Source organism: Hyposmocoma kahamanoa, unplaced genomic scaffold (assembly GCF_003589595.1).
Source record: "Hyposmocoma kahamanoa isolate Upper Pololo Valley unplaced genomic scaffold, ASM358959v1 93, whole genome shotgun sequence".
Taxonomy (NCBI): domain Eukaryota; kingdom Metazoa; phylum Arthropoda; class Insecta; order Lepidoptera; family Cosmopterigidae; genus Hyposmocoma; species Hyposmocoma kahamanoa.
This window is the reverse complement of record NW_020654810.1, coordinates 7352176-7374667: the sequence shown is the minus strand read 5'-3', so window position 1 is coordinate 7374667 and position 22492 is coordinate 7352176. Positions and strand designations below refer to the sequence as shown.

Genomic DNA, 22492 nt, shown 5'->3' with positions numbered 1-22492 from the left:
CCAATAAGAAACTTGTTACTGTGATAGAAAATGTTGCTTAATCTTATTAGAAATTATTTAAAAGGTGCCGAACAATGGTGCTTGTCGCTTACTAGTGCCACCCCCTTACTATACTTCTCTTATTTTACTATGATTATACAGATGTTTTCAGAATGTGCCAAATTATATTATGTTTTATCGAGTTCTTTTAAGCTTTCGCGATTGGTACTCATTGGAAATGAAACTTATTTCTTCAAACAAACCATTTTGTTTTTTCGAAACGTTGGTTTGTTTGAAAAAAAGAACAATATGTGACTTAGATCCGAAAAATAAAATATGTAACTTCATTTCCAGTATTATTCATAATAATTGGCTTTATATCTTACGATACGAGACGGTGTGCACAAGCACTGAGCAAATTGGCTCTCTCAGAGTATTCCCACCACTCCCCTCCTCCTTCGCTCCTTGAAATAATCCACCATTCTTAAAACCATCGATTAAAATTCACACTATTTCAGTAGGTGGTGCGGGCGACCCATCATTGGTGCTAATACTAAAGTGGGGCGGTGAACTAACGCCCGCCGGACGCATCCAGGCAGAAGAGCTGGGGCGCATGTTCCGATGCATGTACCCTGGTGGACAGGGACGCCATATTCCTGGTAAGTTCGACGAAGAAAACCTTACGTCAAAGAATTTGTACTCTCGATATTATAAAGCCACGTGTAAGTCGAAAGTGCTTTTATCACAATAAAATACGAACTACATACATAAAACAAATTATGTATATGTGATTTTTTTCTAAAATCCCGCACTAGGAAAACCCTGTATCGCAGGTGCCATGGACACACACATAGACAACCACAAATTATAACCAAACTCATGAGATAAATAAATATAGTTCATACAAATATTTCTCCCGGCTCGGGAATCGAACCCGGGACCTCTGCGCGGCGGACCAGCATTGTAACTGTTCGGACACAGAGACAGTTAATTATTTTACAACTTTTCTACTTGAGCATTAAAAATATGTCGACTAATTTCGTCAGAATCTTTAAACCTGGCTCCTGAAAAGTAATTTGCAGATGTGGCCTTATCACACCAAGCCAAATTAAATTTTGGTTTCAATCAAGTTTGTTTTAAAATGTAATTTAAAACAGATCGTAAATATTTTAAAACAGTCGTGAAAACCTAAAACATGCTCACCTGAAAAATATTTCGAAATGTCGCTTACGCCCTTTTTACAAAACACGGACGATATGAATTCATATACAAGTACAACGTATTATACTGTATCTTTTCATCATCATAAAATCGGAAGTGTAAAGACTTTGATGACATTTTTCAATGTACATTTTGATAACTACTTTTCGTCGTCTTAGAGTGAATACCTCGTATGTTATTTCTATGTAATTTTTCAGGACGAAGATAAAAATATGGTGTAAAATGAAGCGAACGCGACAATGTTTGTAGCTAGCATTTTAATTAGTTAAATTATACCTCGTTCAGATACTATATTACTTTAATAATATATTTGAGCAAGATCTTTATTAGTTTTTCTTCAACAAAAATCTATAAAAACGAATATGTGAAAACACATATGCGACGTTTTCACTCTAAGGCGACGTTTTGCCCTTTACTGTATAGTACATTACTCCATATTACATCGTAGTTGTATAACTACAAAAACTAAATAATTCTCAACTTGTAACATGATTTTTTGCTTCACTTGTACTCAAGAATTATCTTTAAAAACCAGGCGAAGGTGGCACGCAAGGCCTGGGCCTCCTCCGTCTCCACTCCACATTCCGTCACGACCTGAAGATCTACGCATCGGACGAAGGTCGAGTACAAATGACAGCGGCTGCCTTCGCCAAAGGCCTGCTGGCTTTGGAGGGAGAGTTGACACCTATTCTTGTACAGATGGTCAAGTCTGCTAATACTAATGGATTGTTAGATAATGACTGTGATTCCTCAAAAGTACAGAACATGTAAGTATTTACTTAAATGAGTTAGTACTAAAACATTATTTCAAATTTGGACGCTGATAAGCAATAACGTGTCAAGTAATATTATCATAGTTTTGCAAAAATGACACCAAATTATTTTTCGTTGATTTTGATAGTTCTAAAATTTACTTATAAAATGAAAACTTTTGCTGTTGGGGAATTATAGTATTAAATCACAACAATTCACAAAAACAGCAAGAGTTTTCATTTTATAAGTAGATATTAGAAGAAATATAACGAAAAAAATCTTTAGGTGCCACTTTCACAAAGCTATGATCGTGTTTGGTTGATACGTTATTGCTTACCAGCATCCATTTACGATTTCTAGAACCACACAACGTCATGGTACTTGTGACATTTTTCTCGTAAGATACTTAATTGATAATTTTTTTAAATAAAAATGTACCTATAGTTTAGTTTAGTCTAGTTTATTTCTCTCAACATTACAAATTTTATACAAACATACAATTATACTACTCTTCGAAAAATGAGCGTCAGTTTACAAAATAATGAAGAAATAATATATAATAGTGAGTCATAAGTACATATACAAAATCAACATAATGAAACTAATAAATAATTGAATGAAACTAACAATGTCAAGTGTATACAGGAAATGTCAAAATGGATTCTTAATGAGTAATAAATGTATATTACAGTATAATAATACGGTGAAATGTCAAATTCATTAATAAATATAATAATTTAAAAGCGTTGTTGTTTTAAAGGTGTTATTTTATAAGTGTTGTGGATTTAAAAATTGAACTGTAATCAACGTAACGTATGTTACATGCCAATATTTACAAATGATGTGCGCTTGTTGATTGGTTGGTGATAACATCATAAGCAACCAATGATATTGGATCAGTATGACGTGTGAAACGCGTTCCATCTAGATCAGTTATCGTTCGACGAATCAAATCATTCGTCAAGCAAATAGCTACAGTTGAGACTGAAATCCAGTAATTCTGAATTGCTGAGTCTAACCCTTTTGTCCCTATTATTGTTTCTCTCTTTTGTGGTGATATAAATATCTTTTATTTGTTATTTTAACGTTATCAAGTCTGTTGAGGACGAAGTTTTAACTAGGGACCTTGTTAAAACATAGTGTAACATTCCCTAATTCAGCTTGTAGTAAATATAATATTGCACATTAATGTACCGTGCACAATTTCACGACCGTAGCAGGCAGATGTAAGGTAATTAGTATGAGATAGACAATTTCAAGGTACAGACTTACCAAGCACAGACTTGCCAGGTACAGATTTGCCATATACAGACTTGTCAGGAACAAGCTTGTAAGGTACAGACTTGTCAGGTTAGGTGTAGTCATGCGAGATACAGACTTGCCGAGTACAGACACGCCGTCAGATACATGAATTTTATCATTTAAACACTATCATTTGAAATTTTGACGACGGACTCGGTTTCTTTTAAGTTGAACAGGAGCCATGTTTGAAGCCCAGCATTTTTCCAACGAAGCTATCGCTGCTGAAGAGTAGTTTTCTCCTATATAAATAGTTTTGGTCTGATTCCAGGGCTAAAGCTCGTCTCCACGAAGCAATGCAAGTGGACCGCGACTTCACTGACGAGGATCGTTTAAAGATCAACCCGTGCCAGTCGCTCAGCATTGCCGCGGCCATGGACTTCGTCAAGAACCCCGTGCACTGTTGTGCGCATGTCCACACGCTGATCCAGCAACTTGTGCGCATTGTTATTACTAAACGAGATGACCCTAAGACTAAAGGTAAGTTTTTCTTTATTATTTCCATGACCCTTTGCCGTTTAAGCCGCGCGAGTTTATCCTTTCAACACCGTAACGGTAGACTCGACAGGAGATCAATGCTGTAAATAATACTCATCAATTTAATGCCACCATCCCTATGACGCAAACGACACTGTACTAATAGCCTCAACAGAGCGAGACCTGCAAGAAATATTGGGCAGAATCTATGAGTGCCGTGTGAGAGCGAGGCTGAATATGAAGGTGTCCAAAACAAAATTCTTAGTCGTAACTAACGACAGAGACCTGAATCCCGGAATGCATGTTGCAGGCTTAAATCTTGAGCGAGTGCGGATGTACAAATACCTTGGAGCTTGGGTGAATGAAGAATGAGAGTGCGAACAGGAGATTCGAACCCGAATAGAAATTGCTTGAACTACATTGAAGAGAATGGAGAAGGTTTTGTGCAGCCGCAAACTGTCAATAAAGCTCCCAATGAGGTTGCTCCACTGCTACGTCTTGCCTGTAGTTTTATTCGGTAGCGAGGCTTGGACTCCAAAAGTTCTTCAGCGCGTTGAGAGGGACCGAGAACTCTTGCAGACCGTCAAGAAAAGCAAAATCTTGGACACGTTCTACGGCATGAAAAGTACTGACTTCTCCAACTGATAATGATGGGCAAGATCGAGGGTAAACGACGTACTGGAAGAAGGAAGAAGTCGTGGTTGCGCAACATCCGGGAATGACCAATATTGCCAGCGTAGAACATCTATTTCGCTTGACTCAGGACAGGGAAGAGTTCTCTAAGCTGACGGTCAGCCTCCAGTAGTGGAGAGGCACTACATGATGATGATTCCTATGACTTCTAGAACGCTCTCGAGTCTCAACTCCTTGCGGCCCTCGCCAGACCTCTTCCAACTCGTTACTACTCGAAGACCCTGAACTTTCTAGCCCTATCTGTGAAAACCTGTCGCCTGCTCATCACATACTCTACGTTGGTGGCTATGGTTCTTGAGATTCTGTCTTGTAAATAAACTTCTTAAGGCGCTTCCCCGAGCAAATAACCTTGAGAATTCGGCCCCCACTTTCCGCACTACACCTCTACAATCTTTCGTAAAACGTTCACTTCACAAAAACTTTCAATTTATATGTACATACATATAAGCAAAGTTTGGAGTCGGATCCTTTTTAAAAAAAATTCTATTCCTCCAGATACAATCCTTTACCACGGCGAGACCTGGGAGCTAATGGGCCGGCGCTGGGGCAAGATAGAAAAGGACTTCTGCACGAAGAATAAAACATACGACATCTCCAAAATCCCCGACATTTACGACTGTATCAAATACGACTTGCAACATAATCAACACACATTGCAATTCGATTTGGCGGAGGAGCTATATATCTATGCGAAGTATCTTGCTGATATTGTTATACCGCAGGTAATTCTTTTGTCGTTTATTACGGTTTAAACTCCAAATGCGTATGAATTCGTACGCACGACACAATGTGCCCGAATGCCGAAGAATTTCTACGCAAACACTAAGCATTTCAAACGTTAATTATGGTGTTACCCAACCATTATACCAGTAGCGATTTTTATGGAAGAAAACAGGATTATGTGCTCTTTAATTTGTCGTGTAATACTTGTGATAATTTGTTTGTGGTATAGAGTGATTTCATTTTAAAAATGTTTTTTTTATTTATTGAGGTCAACAAACAATTACACATTACAAATAGTACATAGCTATAACTAACAAATAATGACTTAATGAGGAACCAACACCGTTTACAGATTACAGTTTTCCGATTTTAGAAAATACTACTGCACTCCTAATTTATTGATGTCATTACTCACAAATAATGCCAACACTAAATCAGGAGCACATATAGTAGTATTATTATGGAGGTATGTATACTAAAAAGAGGATGTTGTGCTCTTTATTTTCTCGTATAATACTTGTGACAATTTGTTTGTGGTATAGAGTGATTTCATTTTAAAAATTGTTGGTGAGCATTGAAGGAAACCGGCCAATTTTTTTCAAAGTTATTTAGTGCAATTAGCTTCTATGAAAGACGTAAAACTACTGAAGTTTATTTTTTAGGTATCTATTCAACATTTCAAAAAGTATTACGTGTTCATGAAATATGCATAACATTTTCAATAATAATTTATCTGTATCCGTGTTGGATACTACTAAGTTATATTATTTATTTTCCCTTATGTGTATTTTTGACGAGAACTTGTGATGGTATGAGGTGGTAAATCACTTTGAATTTCTCATCAAATAAAACACTACATTATCATAGAATAGTCTTCTTTTTATTGCAAGTGAAATCGTTTAGTAGTTTTTGAATAATCGTAATTTTTGTGAGCATTTGCAAATATTCTCTAGCGCCGCTATTACATTGCGCGAGTTTTCGAGTAAAAGGAATGACAGCTGTCATTAGAGTCCATAATCTCAGTACAGAATACTAAAAAAACCGACCTCAAAAGTATGTGGAATTACATCTATTTGCTAAGTTTTATTGAAATATCCCCTAGGTCGCCACTATATAGGACTTCAGACAGGAGGTAATAAAAATCGATTCTCACTACTCGAAGTATATTGAGAGAGAAAAACGCCTTGAATTGGAGAATAGCAAAGTCAACCATTAAAATAATTGCTCCTTAAGTAAAATTTAGGCGCTATTTATAGAAATGAATGTTCATGAGTGATCATTCACCCTTAGAGGTGGATTGATTTTCTTTAAAAATGAAATGGGACCGCTACCGAGGTACCCTCTTTCCAACAAAAAAAGAATCATGAAAATCGGCTTACAAACACCGGAGTTATCGCGTAACATACATACAAAAAAAGTCGAATTGAGAACCTCCTCCTTTTTGAAGTCGGTTGAAAAGAAATATAAGATGACTAAACTAATACTATCGGTCTATTAATATTAAAAACTTTATAGAACGAGGAACAATTGTCAAATGTCATCACAAATTTAAAAATATACCTATTTAAGGAAGTATTTTACAAAATTGAGGACATTTTGAATAATTAGTATTTTATTTAAATTTAGCAGTACAAGTAATTTAACAATTATTTTATGTACAAATAACTTTTGATTGGTTCATGATATTGCCGTATAGTAACTAAAACACGGGTAAGTGACAAAATATTTTTTTGAGATTTAATAAAAAACCGTAGGTAACCCAGTTTTAGAATTTTGGTATTGTTTAATGATATTTCAGCTATGCATCGTTAGGGCGAGTTCCGATACGTCGAACACGTTAACTAATTTTAACTGCTTTTAAAAGAGAACTTTGGGCTATACCTTTTGCTGTTAACAACGGATATTTGACCAGTTGTCACTTGGCCGCGTTTTGTTAGTGGACGGTAGAATATTAGTTTGTAGTGCTCTTTAAATTTGCCGCGTCCGTGCAGGGTGTCGCATGTATGAGAACATTATATTTAAGAATTTTGCAAAACCGTGTCCCAAGCAAATAAAGATGAATATGAATTAATTATAATTCGAAAAATTGTGAATGTGACTAGAGTAGCAATATATGAAAATAATACTGTAAATGATAAAGTAATAAATGTAAATTTTACCAATAAAAAATGTCTATGTCGATTTAGAACAATTCGTTTCCTAAATCGGTCGTGCGGGAAATGAACTCGGGTAAAGCTAGACCACGACGGTTATCTAAATTTTATAAATTATTATCATTTTAGGAGTACGGTTTGACAATGCAAGAGAAGTTAACTATTGGACAGGGCATATGCACACCGCTTCTCAAGAAAATAAGAGCAGATCTGCAAAGAAATATAGAAGAGACTGGAGAGGAGACTGTTAATAGATTGAATCCAAGGTAATATTCATTATTTAAAAAATCCTTCCTCGTTTATTGTACGTAATACTCTTAGAATAATAACGCATAGAAACCTAGTCCGCACACGCTAAGTGAGGCAAATTGAAGCGCGCCCAATGCATGGGCCTACACGAGCGGGCGGGCCGTCAGTGCTCAAGGTCAACTTGCACCGCGAACAGCTCAAGAATTTTAACTAAAAATGACGAAATGTGCGGTAAATGAGTGTAAAAATGCGTCAGACAAACATAAAATAGATACTAACATCACATTCCACAAGGAAGTAACGCGTTTCAACTTGTATTTTTATATAAATATTCACTAAAACCGAAAATTAACCTACTACTAAAACTAGCCTACATGAATTTGATTTTTGCCTTACTTGTGACAGTTCGTTTGATATGAAACTATCATTCTATGCGTTATTATTCTAAGGAAATACTATCAAAATATAAATATATTATGTACATGATATAAAGACCTTTATAATATCCACATACAAGTCCATGATCCCTCTATAGAGGGATATATGTAAATTTCGTATACGAAATTCTATGTATACTTTTAAACTTTCGCGTTGCATTGTACTAACATTTGCAAACGGGAATAAACGCGTTTACATACGAATAGGTATTTTTCACACCCGCCTAGTTTCCCGACACCTAGTGTCCCACCGTTAGTGTTGTGTGTGGCGGTAGTTTAAAAAACGTTATGCGGGTGGATGAAGATTCCACCGCTGAGATGGAAATGTAAACACCGCATCACCAGCGAGCCCGTGGCCACAGTCAGTGCAACCTGGCCGAAACGTCGGGAAACTAGGTAGGTGTGAAAAATACCTATTCGTATGTAAACGCGTTTATTCCCGTTTCCAAATCTTAGTACGAAATTCTATCCTGAAATTTCTGTTGATTATATATTATTTTTTCCACGGCTGACTGACTGTTTTTTAATATCAATGGTCTGGGTAGAAAACTAACTTCTTTTGCACGGACCTGGGGTTTTTCAAACTTAATTGAATGCGTAGGTTTATCTATGACATGTTCATACATTAATATATGACATAACTAGTTGATGACTTTACCATCTCGATCAGCCGTCACCGTGGGACTTTTTAGTAGTAGAAAGAAAAGAAAGAGTTCGTCCAGGGAAGCACTGCCAACATGCCTATTTCTGCCGCCAAGTAATGTGAGCATGCGGTGGTTGTGAAATTACAGGTTTATGGGACTTGTCAACTTATATTATAAATTTTGACAATTATACAGGTACAGCCACGGCGTATCGAGCCCGGGCCGACACGTGCGCACGCGCCTGTACTTCACGAGTGAGAGCCACGTGCATTCGCTACTCACTGTCTTGAGATTTGGCGGATTGCTTGATGTGAGTAACGATCTATTAACAACAAACAACATCATCAACGGGCGCAGTGGCAGTATCCCTTAGATCTTTGCGATTTAAAGCTCTGAGTGGCACAGCCACTGTTATGGACAGGCGTGTCGCTTACCACAAGGCACATTACTTGTTCGTTCCGTCACTTGGTATAAGAAAAAAAAACAAACTGTTCTAACATTTCTACTTCTTATAGGTGCTAAAGGACGAGCAGTGGCGACGGGCAATGGAGTATGTGTCAACAGTATCAGAACTGAACTACATGTCCCAAATTGTGGTGATGCTCTACGAGGATCCAACCAAAGACCCTTGTTCTGAAGAGAGGTAAGAATACTTCTATAGTGTGAGGCTGCTAACAGATAACTACATGTTTGCAGTTAATGAGTGACGTGAAGACCATCGACGTCTCGGCTGCATGAAGTCGGTTTCGACTGCTTGCAGTTGTGACGGTGTGACCTCCTTACACCGTCATCCCACCTTTTTGTATCGCCTCTCTCCATTCGTATTGTATCATTTTTCTTCTTCTGCTCATATTTAAATTTAAAATTTGGAATTGTTCCATTTTCCTTCGCATTCTGATTTTATTTCTTTCGACGGTCACTCCCTGCTTGACCGCGATAGCGGATACTACTAAATCAAATTGTCTAATTTTTTAAATTCTTTTCAAGTTTAATCATAATACAATCAATGTAAATCATGTATCGACCATAATAAGCGAATAACAGTCTATCTGTAATTCAAAATAAATACAACCCGTTAGGGGTTTTTTTTCTTTACTTTACCTTTTACTTCAAGTTAAATAAATTTCTGGACCGGAAGTTTCCTGTTTTACTGCCGTGATCCGGATCACGGTTGTTAGGATTACAACCCTTTCACAGTTAATACGTGAAGTCGTTATCAACTTCACGCAATCGAGGTCTCAAATATCGACTTCACGCATTAACAGCATGCAGTCGAAACTGACTGCATGCAGTCAATACGTGAAGTCGTTATAAACTTAACGTAAATAAAATAAAAAAGCGAACAAGAAATATAGCACGTTGAAATCAATACTGTCACTAAGCGAAAATCTCGCTTTCTAAATTTAGCTAAATATATTTACACAAAAATTTGTTACTTTTTATTTATTTAGAACTTAGATAATTATTGAACATGTCAGCGCCATTAGAAAAACAATACATCTAAAAAGCTCTTAATAGAATCCAAACACATAAATCGATATGCTACTTATTAACGTATACAAAACCTTTGCGGCACTGCTTGTTGGCTCAGACAAAACGGATTGAAACCACCCAACATTAAATGAATGAAAAGTAACCTGTGCAAATAACCGCACCCTGATGAGGAAACCTCCTCCGATAACACACTTCATAACGTGCAAGTTAATTTTCCGAAAGATGATTTTTTTCGTTTTGTGACTGTATTATTTGGAACGTGCGATATATGCCTTAACACAATGTGGCCTGAGGTGGATAGCATTGATTGCAGGTTCCACGTGGAGCTACATTTCAGTCCTGGTGTGAACTGTTGTGTGCAGAAGAATTTGCCGCCAGGTCCCGGATTCAGACCACATAGTCGAAACCATTCTACTACTAACAATTCTGTAAGTTACTAATTTTTTTTAAATGTCCAGGGACAAATCACCAGGAAGTTACTATATTGGTAATAATTTATAGATTTAGTCGTTACTTTACGTAATATTGATAAAAATTCCATATTATCCATATTAATATAAATTAAATTAAATTAACTACCTACCCAAATTATTACATTTCAAAAGCACTAAAACACGAAAATATTACCGTATAACATAAACTTTACAAGCCTTCCTGTATACCGCTAAACCACTGTACAAAACATTTCAATAAGTGGCAGTGACGAGGTGTGAAAATTTTCGTAGGTAAAGCCGAAGTTCGAAGTTAGAAAATTTCTTTTTCCGTTAAAAATGGCGCCTTGGCGACATTTAAACACAACACTTATTAGCACACAAGATACTAGTTCACTTAATTTCGCAGGTTAACTTATTCTACACATAAAGTAAATATAGTTTTAAAGTAAATTTACATTTTATGGAGCCCGTCGCGATACTATAAATTATAAGTTTGTAAACAAACTCATGAATGCTGAGTGTTGCTATTTTAATTACCTACGAATTACCATGACCTTCTACATACATTCTTTACATATTCCTATTAAAAAGAAACACACAAATAGATATAGGTACATATGTCACACAATGGAATTGGAATTGGAAATTTGATATTATAATAATTTTGTTACATTATTTTAAGCAAGTTTTATATCTGGCAACGATTCTGATATTGAAACAAATTAAACTGTAATTTGTTGGAATAAGGTTTAAATTTACGTGAACGCTATTCGACACAATCCCGATTTATTCTATATAAAGCTGATTCCATTCCAAGCGGAAATTTAGGTTGATGTTTTTACAATTTAACGACATTTTTATTCCTTTACGAATTGCGTTTGTTAGATAAGGTGCTAATGTGCATGCATTCCATTTTATCTTTGCTTTTGTAATTTCAGAGTTCGTCTGACGAAGTCAAATGCATAGAAGAAGAAGGGGAAGACGATCAAATGGCCAGCCAAGAGACTTTACAGCCTGTAAGTGTTCCTTCTAAAAAACATCAGTACATGTGCAAGTGCGACTATCGTTCCTGTGCCAATGGAGGCCACACTGCTTTGTTATATATAGCTTTATTTTATACAATAATGATAATATATAGTATGTGCCATACAACCACATAAAAATTTAATAGCAGTAGAGCTCCTTGTGAAAGAGCTCGTCCAGGGAAGTACCACTACCACCTTACCGATTTCTGCCACCAAGCCGGAATGTGTGCATTACTGCGTTCCAGTTTTGAAGGGTAAAGGTGCTGGTGAAATTACAGCCACATGAGACTTATCAACTTATGTCTCAGGGTGTCGGGCGCAGTGGCAGCTCAGGACCCCGATTCAGAACTCTTCGATATTTTAACCGAATTGTTCTATTGGATATCGTTCTCGAATCGAAGGGCGCTTTCCGAGCTATTCAGAACATTCGAGTTAAACGTTCGAACGCCCTATTGTTTACAAAGCAAAAATTCGGTGACTTGCATTCGATAGCTGTATTCTGAATAACGTTTGTAGCCATTGCCGGTTGAGACGTTCGAGTAATCTTACGGGTGTGACGTTGTTTCGGATCGGTTTCGAATAGAACAGTTTGACGTTCATTTCGAGTGTTGAAAATAAAAATGAAAAGAAATCGTGCGATATCAAATCGAATAGGGCGACAACTGAGTTATTGTAAGGTTCTAAGTCGACCCCCTGATCTTTGTGATTTAAAGGCATCGAGTATATAACCAGAAATAGAGACGAAATGTCATTTAATTTGTTTGAAAACTATTCTGCCATATCATTACTGTGACAACTGCGCTCCGATTGGCTAGCCCGAGTACGAAACAATTGACGGGTGTCGTCAACTGTTTCACTTCAAATCGTCCAGTTAACTTGAGCATTGCTGTAAAGGACGAAAATTGCAAAATTATTTATTCAATATTTAATTACCGATGAAATGTGATTTCGTTTGTTTTGTAATTAGATGTTTTGTTGTTTTTCCCACACCACCGACTAGAACAGCACGGCATTGTTAGAAATATTATCTTTATTATAATAAATACAGAATATTTTTTGGAATATACGGAGACATACGCACAGGTCAGTACTTGGCCTGTCTAAATTTCAGTGCAAACGTGAGTTGATATTTATAAGAGCTGTACCGCTAATGTGTTACCAGGAATATATGGCCCTTATTTCGTCTCTATTTCTGGTTATATACTCGCTGTTTAAAGGTCTGAGTGGCAGTGTGACTGGTAACTGCTAGGGACAAGCGAGTCCTTTAGTAGGTCAAACCCACGACTTATTCGTCCCGTCAGGGGATTCCCTTTACTACTACTAACTGCTTTTGTAACCGAATGGTTACCATGCTGGGTTACCACGCAAAGGTCCCGGGTTCGATTCTCAGACCGGGAGAGATATTTGAATGGCCTACATTTATTTTTCTCGTGAATTTGGGTGTAATTATTGTTGTCTATCTGTGTGTCCATGGCACCCGCGACACAGGGTTTCCCTAGTGCGGGGCTATGTTGAGTGTGTGCGTTTTTGCTTGGTACTTGGTGCAACGGGCTGGTAATTATTATTATTATTATTAGTACTAGAGCAACGGTATTCACTCTAAGACACACTACCCACAACTCTCAGACCACAGACAATTAAAAAAAGTTCATTTCCCAAATTGGTCCTTCCGTGAATCGAACCCGAAACCTCATTCGGCACCGAAGTCGTCATTATTATATTGTTTGAGTTAAAAACTGATTGTTTTTATTACCAATTTCTCCAGGATCACGTGGACGAGTTGGACAACACATTCTCGCCCTGTAAGAACTCCAAGTCCAAGATGCGACCTTCTGATCCCATACCTATTTGGTAAGTGCTCGCTCACTACAACCTAAATACAAGAGCTAAACACACCAATTACGTGGCCTCAAACTACGAAATTTCTTACCGAGTTCTTCGATTTATCGATTGGTACACTATTTTTTCGGATTATATGGCGTATATTTGTTTTTTCAAACAAGCCAACGTTTCCGGACCTTCACAGATTCCATGGTCACGGCTGACTGAATGCGATCACTAACGCAAAGTCTCTTCGCGTAGTTATTTTTACGCACGTCAGAACTATGCGTTCAGTGGGGTATTCAAATTTGCGCGTACAACGTGTATCGTGTTGGATACACCCAACACAAGACACAATGTACGCGCATACCTGAACGCACCACTGTTGCGAATTTATGGCCTGAAGGTATTCGAACTAGATTTTATTTCATATCATTCAGTATCAGCAGTGATCGGAGTTGAGGGAGTTAATTTAGCTAAACTAAAGAATAACGTGGACATTCCCTTCTACAAATCTCGGGACTTCTCTGAACTGATTATATTTGAATTGCCGACAAATTATTATTTCCTATTAAGTGTTTATTGCCGTACAGAGTACTAAAAAAACCGACCTCAAAAGTACTTGGAACTTACCAAGTTTTATTGAAATCGGTTACCGGAAAGTGCGCGAATCCGGATTCATCCCCTAGTTCGCCACTATACGGGACTTGATACAGGAGATAATAAAAATCTGTTCTCACTAGTCTAAAGTAATATTGAGAGGGAAAAACGGCTTGAATTGGAGTATAGCAGAATCAACCATTTAAATAATTGATCGTTTTAATAAAATTTAGGCGCTGTTTATAAAAATTAATCTTCATGCGTGAACAGCCACCATTAGAGGTGGATGATTTTCTTCGAAATTAAATGGGTCCACTATGGAGGTACCCTCTTTTCAACAAAAAAAGAATCATCAAAATCGGTTCACAAATACCGGAGTTATCGCGTAACATACATAAAAAAAACATACAGTCGAATTGAGAACCTCCTCCTTTTTTTGAAGTCGGTTAAGATTATTGTAGTTATGTTTCTATAGGTGCTTGCGTATTTAAGTACTTTAGCCATTTAAAAAACGAACATGAGACAAACTATGTTTTGGAATGTTTAGAAAATAAACAGTAAAAAAATATTCTGCTCATTGTTTAAAAAAGAGAGGCACTACTTTTTGCACTATGCGTTCATTCGTATTTTCAAACCAAATATTTACAACAGAACTGAATATCTTACCATTATCACACAGTTTTTATTGACTACCCCTACCCTACTATCCCAACCCGTTTTAAATAGGAAAACGACAAATTCTAATCCTATATTCAACACTGATTAGACAAAACATTTGTTATTTAAAACCACAATTAAATTTACTTATAGTAATAAGGATATAATAGAATATATAATTAATAATTTACGAGATGTATAATTAATGAACAATAATAACCAGGCTGTATAATTAAGTTCCTAAACGTTAATATTTAACATGACATGGCTACTTAAATCCTATACTCATAACTTGTATAATGTAATGTTCAATTATAATTATTATAAACACATTCTATTATTACAATTATAAAATGCTAACTGTTGATAACGAAATGGGAATGTCCATGCTAAGAAAACGTGCATACTTTAGGTAGATAATTTCATCACTCCGATCATTCATTTATCAGACCGTAAATATTCAATTCCAGATTCAAAATAAATATTGCAAATCTAGATTTAAGAACTAAGGACGATAATTAAAATGTACGTCGTTGATTACGTCCTGTTGTAGTAATCTACACTACACGGTGAGCGGCCACGAGGCATCGACTCTGGCGGCGCGGCTCAATGCAGAACTGCGCGCGCGCAATCACGCTGCTGCTGATAATAGAGACAATACGCAGGTCCGTAACGCTGTAATTTTCATATTTTATTGTATAACTATGAATCAACTAGAAACTTAGGCAGTGCTTCTTCACGGAAGAAATTCTTTTTTTATGCCTACCTACCGATGCCAGTTGCAGTGCCACCCAGCGCTTTAAGTCGCAAAGATCTGAGAAGCACCGCCACTGCGCCCGTCACGTTGTGACATATCGATTTATAAACTGTTTACGAACGCACACTCGCACACACTCGACATAGACCCGCACTAGGGAAACCCTGTGTCGCGAGTGCCATGGACACACACATGGACAACCACAAATTACACCCAAACTCACGAGAGAAATACATAAATGTAGGCCATACAAATATTTCTCCCGGCCCGGGAATCGAACCTGGGACCTCTGCGTAGTACTCCGGCCAACCGAAGAATTGGTAGCCGTTCGGCCACGGGAGCAGTTCGAAGTAACTCATATCTTATAAAGAGTCATTATTCAGGAGATGGCAAAACTGTCTATTTATCTTAAATTTCTTATCAAGGGTGTTAATATGGATGCATTACTTTAAGAATAGGTAAAAGCGAGTGTGTGAATATATGAAGGAAAAGTGATGTGAAATCAGTATATAATCAAATTAGTATGTACAATCCACTGTTTGCATTTCAGTAACTTTGTGCTTTAAGAGTTTGAGAAAGTAAGGCGACCATAAATGGTCGATCTTCTTTGAAGATGGAGTAAAAAAAAGAGCAGGATTGCAATCGATAAATATTGCATCGACTATCGACTGAACGTTGCTCACGCTTATGCAATAAATAGCCGAACTTGTTTCATTTGACTCATCATCGGCCGATCAACCGTCCAGCTGCTGAGCACAGGTTCATTGAATTACTAATTTTTGTAAGTTGATTCTGAACTATGTCTATTAAAAATGCAAAGAGTTTTTCATTTTAATTCAATATAGACAATCAAATCAGCCTGTTCTTCTTTAATAGTATATATGAATAAAAATATATTCGATACTTGGGGGCCAACTATTAAAATAGGAATGAAGTAGTCAAAACGCAAATAGTAATCTTTAGAATGTCGTAACATTTAAACATTTTTGGCAAATTTTTACCTTATTTCACAATCTATCGATAAAACTGTCGACAACAACTACATGACTACTTAAAATTTTATAAAAATTGGCAACACCTGCAAAAGTAATTTTACTCCATCTTCAAAATAGACAGACTATAAGATGTATAATGATGAGCTGGCTATAATTTTTAACGGGAGATTCAAACTCAAAAATATATATTTCATTTGTTATTCAAATAAACATTTTTTTTAAGTTGGGAAATAAGTTACGCATACCATTCGACTCAGGCGGTAGCCCCTGCATACCCACTAAAACCCAGCGGTCATCCCCACCGCCTTAACCTTTTTGTGACACCCTGTATAATAGAACCCATAAAGTTACTCACTCGCCTTCTTCCAGCGTGAAGAGAAAGAGTCTAAGGAAGGTGAAGAGCCTGCTCCTCGCGCAAGAAGCTACGACCAACACAAACAACACGACAATGGTAAGTGGTCCGTTTATACCTACGTCACAGTTAGCCGAAGTCTACTAACTAGATGAGCCTGTTTTAGAAGCATTTTCTGTAAATTATGCCAAATTAGCCCAACTTAAAAGTTCAATTAATTAAACTGATTTTGTACCTGTTAGGTTCTATCATTTTAAATAAATAAAAAACTTAATTCCGTAATTTTATTTTTAAGGATTTTATTTTTTTATTTATTAAGACAACCAACAAGTCATGCACTTAAAACATACAATTGTTTTTATTATACAATTCAAATGTAGTAGTGCTAAAGTGTTGACTCAATTAAAGGTTGCCACTACATGCAACAATCAAACACAAGTTTATTATATATATATATAGTGTTTTTTTAACTGCAAAACATTTTGTCCACTGAAGTTGGTCTTGTTTGAGATTATATTTTTAATATTTTATAATTTTCTAAGACAGGCCAAGTTGTCCAAAAACTATCGAGACAGTGTTAAAAAAGTGTGTTAGTAATATTTGAAAGTAACTCGAAATAAATATCGTTTATTAACAACAAGATAGCTGTATTTAAAATAATTGTAGTTTTTTTTTGAGCCTAATTAACAGCCAAGTTTAGTGGATGGCGTATTTGCATCGTTCAAAATTCAAGTTTAAGAAGAAGTAATGTATAGTGGGGTGTTCCCTTCAAACATTAATTTCATGTAGAAATTGCTCATGGTAGACGTATTAATTTGTACATAATATAGTTATAGTTTGTTTATTTTGCTAGTAGTTATAGAACTGATAGCCTGAGCTGCTTTGAATAGTGCAAATTGCAGTAACGTACTAGAAGTTTAGAAATTTCTATTACGAAGAAAGCGTAGTTGTTAATTTATATTTTACTATTATTAGTTTAAAGGTCAATTGATTTTGCTCTGCCGGACCTTTATGTATTTTTTTTATAAGCGCTCGGTAGTGCATTAGCCAAGTACAAACTAAATTTATGACTGATTTACTGCAAATTTCACTTGGCTATAACTTACGGTGGACCACCCGCCAGAGTGCGAGTCGCGCGACAGCCTGGCTGCAAGTCTGCGCTGCAGCCTGCAGAACATCGACCAAGGTCCGTACAACAACTGCTACCTGGTCACAAAATTTAAATTATTATTTGTGAACTGTTTGCAATTTGGAACTTAGCGTTTTTTTTTTTTACTTTTAAATATTTTTCGCTTCTGTAACGTGTTCTAAACGTTCAAAATATAATTAGAAAAATGGTACAACTGAATTTGGAATTACTTGTTTCTTTATTATTATTTTTATTTTGATAAAGACAAGAATGCATGTTATCATTGGATATTAGTGATCAAATTAGTGCAATTGTTCCGTTAAAAGTCAACAGCACCTATTTTATATATCATGTCATCAATTGCCGTTTTCTATATTATGTCGTTATGGTTATGGCACAGTACCTAATATTTCGTGTGTTTACTTAATTCCTTTCGAGTGTGTAGCGCGTGGCGACTTGGCGAGCTCATTCTGGCCGGCGATCTTGTGTGTTTGCGCTGCATCTCGCTCCTCGCATCCGTGTGCTTCTGACAATTGTTCTAAACCTTGCATGCCCAATTACAATAACAACACTAATGTCGCTCTGTACATACAATACAGTCTCAGATGTGATTGCAAATGGAGCAGGAGACGCCAGCTCCCGTCGCTAGATTTCTCCTGCGATCACAAAGCTGTGAGCGGAGGGGGAACCGGCGGCTTCGAGGCTGCCGTCTCCCGAGGCGAGCAATCGTCGGGGGCACGCGCTGGGTTACGGAAAATACTTCACATAACTAGTGAATGACGACCGCGATTTCGAAACCGCAGTACTATCATACGAGCACGCTTACCGACGCACAGTATCTCCTCCGATTTATTTACTGTACTGTTTTATATACGATTATGTATTTATTTATGAATTTATTTTCTCTCCCATCACCGCCTCTCTGTCTTAATGTCATCCGCGTCACGTAACACGTAACACCCTACTAAACGTCATAAGAGCAGGCTCGCGACTAATCCTCCCGATACTAACGCTGACGACGCCGTCCGGCCTCATGGCCAGTCCGAGCCCGAGCCCGGAGACCCCCGTGGTTAACGTGGACGGCGTCGAGTCCTCCACTAACGAGCTTCCGCTGTCCGCGATCACGTTCGGGCGCGGCGGCGCGGCGGTTGCGGGCCGTGTGGCCTCGTGGCCGCACCTGGCCGCGTCCGAGCGCGGGGGCCGGGACGGGCCGGCCGGCTGTACGTGGCGGGGCGCAGGGCGGCGCCAGCGGCACAGCATCGCCGGCCAGATGAGCTACCTCAAGATGCTGGGGCTGGGCGCGCGCGGCAAGCTGCCCGGCGCCGCCGCCGGCCTCTTCAGCACCGCCGTCATCTCTGGCTCCAGCTCCGCGCCCAATCTGCGTATCATGATTCCCAGCGCCAACGCCAACAACAGTGAGTACCTTATTACGATTTACGAGGCCGAGTTGCGACAAATCATGATTTTCTAAAGGCAGTTACTGATATTGTTATTCCGATTTATAATCAAGGGTGTAAGTTGGTGTTTACATGAATATTTTAAAGGAATACCCACAATCATTGTATTCTGGAAAGCGAAGGCGTGGGTAAAAACGAAAAATAATAATAATTATTAGAACTTTTTAAATTTAAAAACCGACCTCAAAAGTTGGTGGAATTACATTTATTTGCCAAGTTTTATTGAAATTGGGTTACCGGAAAGTGTGCAAAAACCGGATTCATCCCATAGTGTGCCACCCTTAGAGTTGAAATACTTTCTTCAAATTGATATGTGACCAATTCTGAGGTACCCTCTTTCCAACAAACAAAGAATCTTCAAAATCGGTTCACAAATGCCGGAGTAATCGTGTAACATACACACGAAAAAAAGACAGTCGAATTGAGAACCACCTCCTTTCTTGAAGTCGATTAAAAAACGGTTATACATTATTTATTTCAACTGTTATTTCTTACCATTCATAAACTGCATTAGACCAGCAGCGTGTCGGTCTAGGGCTCTAAACTCTTTCTTCCAAATAGACCCGTGTTCTTCAGTGGGAGTGTATATTTCATAAAAAGCTGACGTCTCTTATGTTACTGGAGTGCCTGATCGTAATCAAGTAAGTTGAATCGTAATGCACTCATCCTCTCACCCGTCAAGCTTTCAATAAAACAACATGTACCTAATTTTAATATAACAATTATTAATTAATGGATTAAAAATGGAATAACTACGCAACATTACTACTTGATTACAAATAATTACGATGTATTACAACCAAGATAATATTAAATTATAGCTTTCCCGCATTCATATTTAATACGAAGTATTTTTAACTATTTTAAACATTATCTCTTTATCCTTTAATTATGTTTATTTTTACAAGATCACGCTATTTCTAATTTTTATATGATGTGTACTGTTGTCATTGGAATATAGATTTACCGATGTCTCACTTTTCATTGTTTAAAAATAATATTGTCAATCTGTGTTCTGTAATTTGTACTTCAAAAGTTTAAATTTTAAATTATCACATTTTCATGTCACGTCGAAGTAGACTTAGGGCGCGTTCCCATTATATCTTGACGACAGATAGACGTGTAGTTTAAAATGTCGTGGTTTGTATATTTAAATTAAGTTGTTCACGTATAGTACAACACGATTACCTGTCATTCACGACTTTTTTGAAGTTACGAAGACAGACTGTTGTGACAATGGGAACAGCTAGAACGACAGCCGTCCGACTATAAATAAAACGTCACGATAAAACTCAAAATGATGAAAATCAAAGTCGAAAGTGTGGCGATTATCTACTCGCAACTTCAAACTGTGACGGTGTGTCCTCCTTACACCGTCATCTCACCTTTTTGTATCGCCTCTCTCCGCTTGTATCCTATATTTTTTTCTTTTACTTGTATTTAAATTGTAAATTTGAATTGTTCCATCTTCCTTCGCTTTCTCATTTTGTTTCGTACCACGGTCACTCCCTGCTCGACCGCCACAACAGTCGGATTCCATCGCGTATAATCGCTAATTTTGGTTCTTTACTACGTTTATAATCGTCATTAATTAAGCTAAATCATGTGTAATATTCTATAACAGTCGACAGCCTTCACGTACCTAAGATTACGTATCTGTAATTCAGTTACTCAGCCCATTTAGGGGTAAGTCCCTTAATATCGTAAATAATGTCATAAAGTGTAGGGAGTGTTTTATACTATTGTACCTGTTTTTTTACATTTACCTTTTTATGGTTACAGCTTTTCGTTTTACTTTACTTCTTTTAATACATATTGTGGACCGGAAGTTTCCCGTTTCATTGCCGTGAACCTGGTCACGCCTAGTTAGGGTTACAACCCTTTCAAAACGATTCTGTCATGCAAGCGACAATGAGGCTGCCGTGAGCCGATAAATTGTGATCTAGTGGGAACAGCTAGTTACGACAGTCGTGCAACGATAAAATAAACGTCCACGGCACAGTCATGATAGATAGTCGTAATATGAAAACAGGCTAGACGCGACAGTGTCCAACGATAAATAAAACGTTACGACGTAATGGGAACGCACCCTTACGGTAAAACTTCATTGCAAATCGCACAAACACTTTTAATATCGTCAAATTGTTTCATCTAGTCACAAAGTTGTGAAAATAATAAAAATTGAATTATGTACATCGTATGATATGTAATTTGTTCGCTAACTTAGCTGCCTTGGAGGGTTTCGGCGGGGTGCCAGCCATCCGTCCACTTGAGACACTACACAACGCGCTGTCGTTGCGACAACTCGACGCGTTTTTGGAGCGCGTGACCGCCGCGCCGGTAGTGCTAGGCACGCCCACTGCGCCCGCACAGCTCCCACAACACCCGCCGCCAAAGCAGCCTTCGCCTACCAACAGTACGAATATTATAGATTATAGTTCTCTTAAATATAGAAAAACGTCACTTCAATGTGACATGCAAGTAAGTATTTGATTTTTGATACTAAATTCCGTCATCTGCAATCCTTATAACCAAGCATATCCAAAAAGTAGGGAATAATTTCCCTTTTTTTTTTCTACAAATGGTCACTACGAATTTGCTCAATCGGGTAAATTTAATTTATTAAAGGAATTCGTGCTATTTCAAAAATATTTACTTAATATAATATATATAATATAATATACTATATATATATATATATATATATATATATATATATATATATATATAGTAAGTCCTAAGTATAAGGGCCAAACTAACAATTTCATCATTTTCACTTTTTTGTGGGAAATGCTTAATTTTATAATGAAATGAAGCATTTCCCACAAAGAAGTGAAAATAATCAAATTGTTAGTTTGGCCCATCGAGCATATAACCAGAAATAGAGTTTTGAGGTTTGACCCTTATACTTAGGACCCATCGAAATATGTAATAAATAGATCAATACTCCGTTTCGTAGAAGCTAGAAATAATTATGTGTAATAATTACTAAAATTATTACTAGCACCTTTAGCGGCAAAATATTGCACTACAATCTACTTTTAAAAAGGTAGGAAGGAAGGAAGAACAAATGTTTGAGCATCGGATACGATATGATAGTTTTTCAGAACGGCCGCGATGCCGAATTTGCTTAATGCGACAAA

At 37.2% G+C, this 22492-nt stretch overlaps 1 protein-coding gene across 8 annotated transcripts in view; it reads left to right on the top strand.

The window, feature by feature from the left end:
* The first annotated feature begins 432 nt into the window (after window positions 1–432).
* LOC113237093 (inositol hexakisphosphate and diphosphoinositol-pentakisphosphate kinase-like) overlaps window positions 433–22492 on the top strand; it is a 34440-nt gene continuing 12380 nt past the window's right edge. For 3 of the 8 annotated variants that reach the window (XR_003311007.1, XM_026473355.1, XM_026473354.1), the window contains exons 1-14: window positions 433–638; window positions 1736–1967; window positions 3524–3732; window positions 4918–5144; window positions 7428–7564; window positions 8824–8938; window positions 9144–9271; window positions 10436–10550; window positions 11495–11572; window positions 13347–13432; window positions 15213–15324; window positions 16781–16862; window positions 18876–19307; window positions 21577–21765. Coding sequence is in view for 7 of the 8 variants with exons in the window: in XM_026473355.1 (XP_026329140.1) it covers window positions 593–638; window positions 1736–1967; window positions 3524–3732; window positions 4918–5144; window positions 7428–7564; window positions 8824–8938; window positions 9144–9271; window positions 10436–10550; window positions 11495–11572; window positions 13347–13432; window positions 15213–15324; window positions 16781–16862; window positions 18876–19307; window positions 21577–21765 (2188 nt within the window). In the remaining variant the exon portion in view is untranslated. Of the gene's footprint in view, window positions 639–1735; window positions 1968–3523; window positions 3733–4917; window positions 5145–7427; window positions 7565–8823; window positions 8939–9143; window positions 9272–10435; window positions 10551–11494; window positions 11573–13346; window positions 13433–15212; window positions 15325–16780; window positions 16863–17886; window positions 17950–18875; window positions 19308–21576; window positions 21766–22492 lie in introns of all 8 variants that reach the window. The other 5 variants (XM_026473357.1, XM_026473356.1, XM_026473359.1 and 2 more) reach the window with 5 other exon arrangements.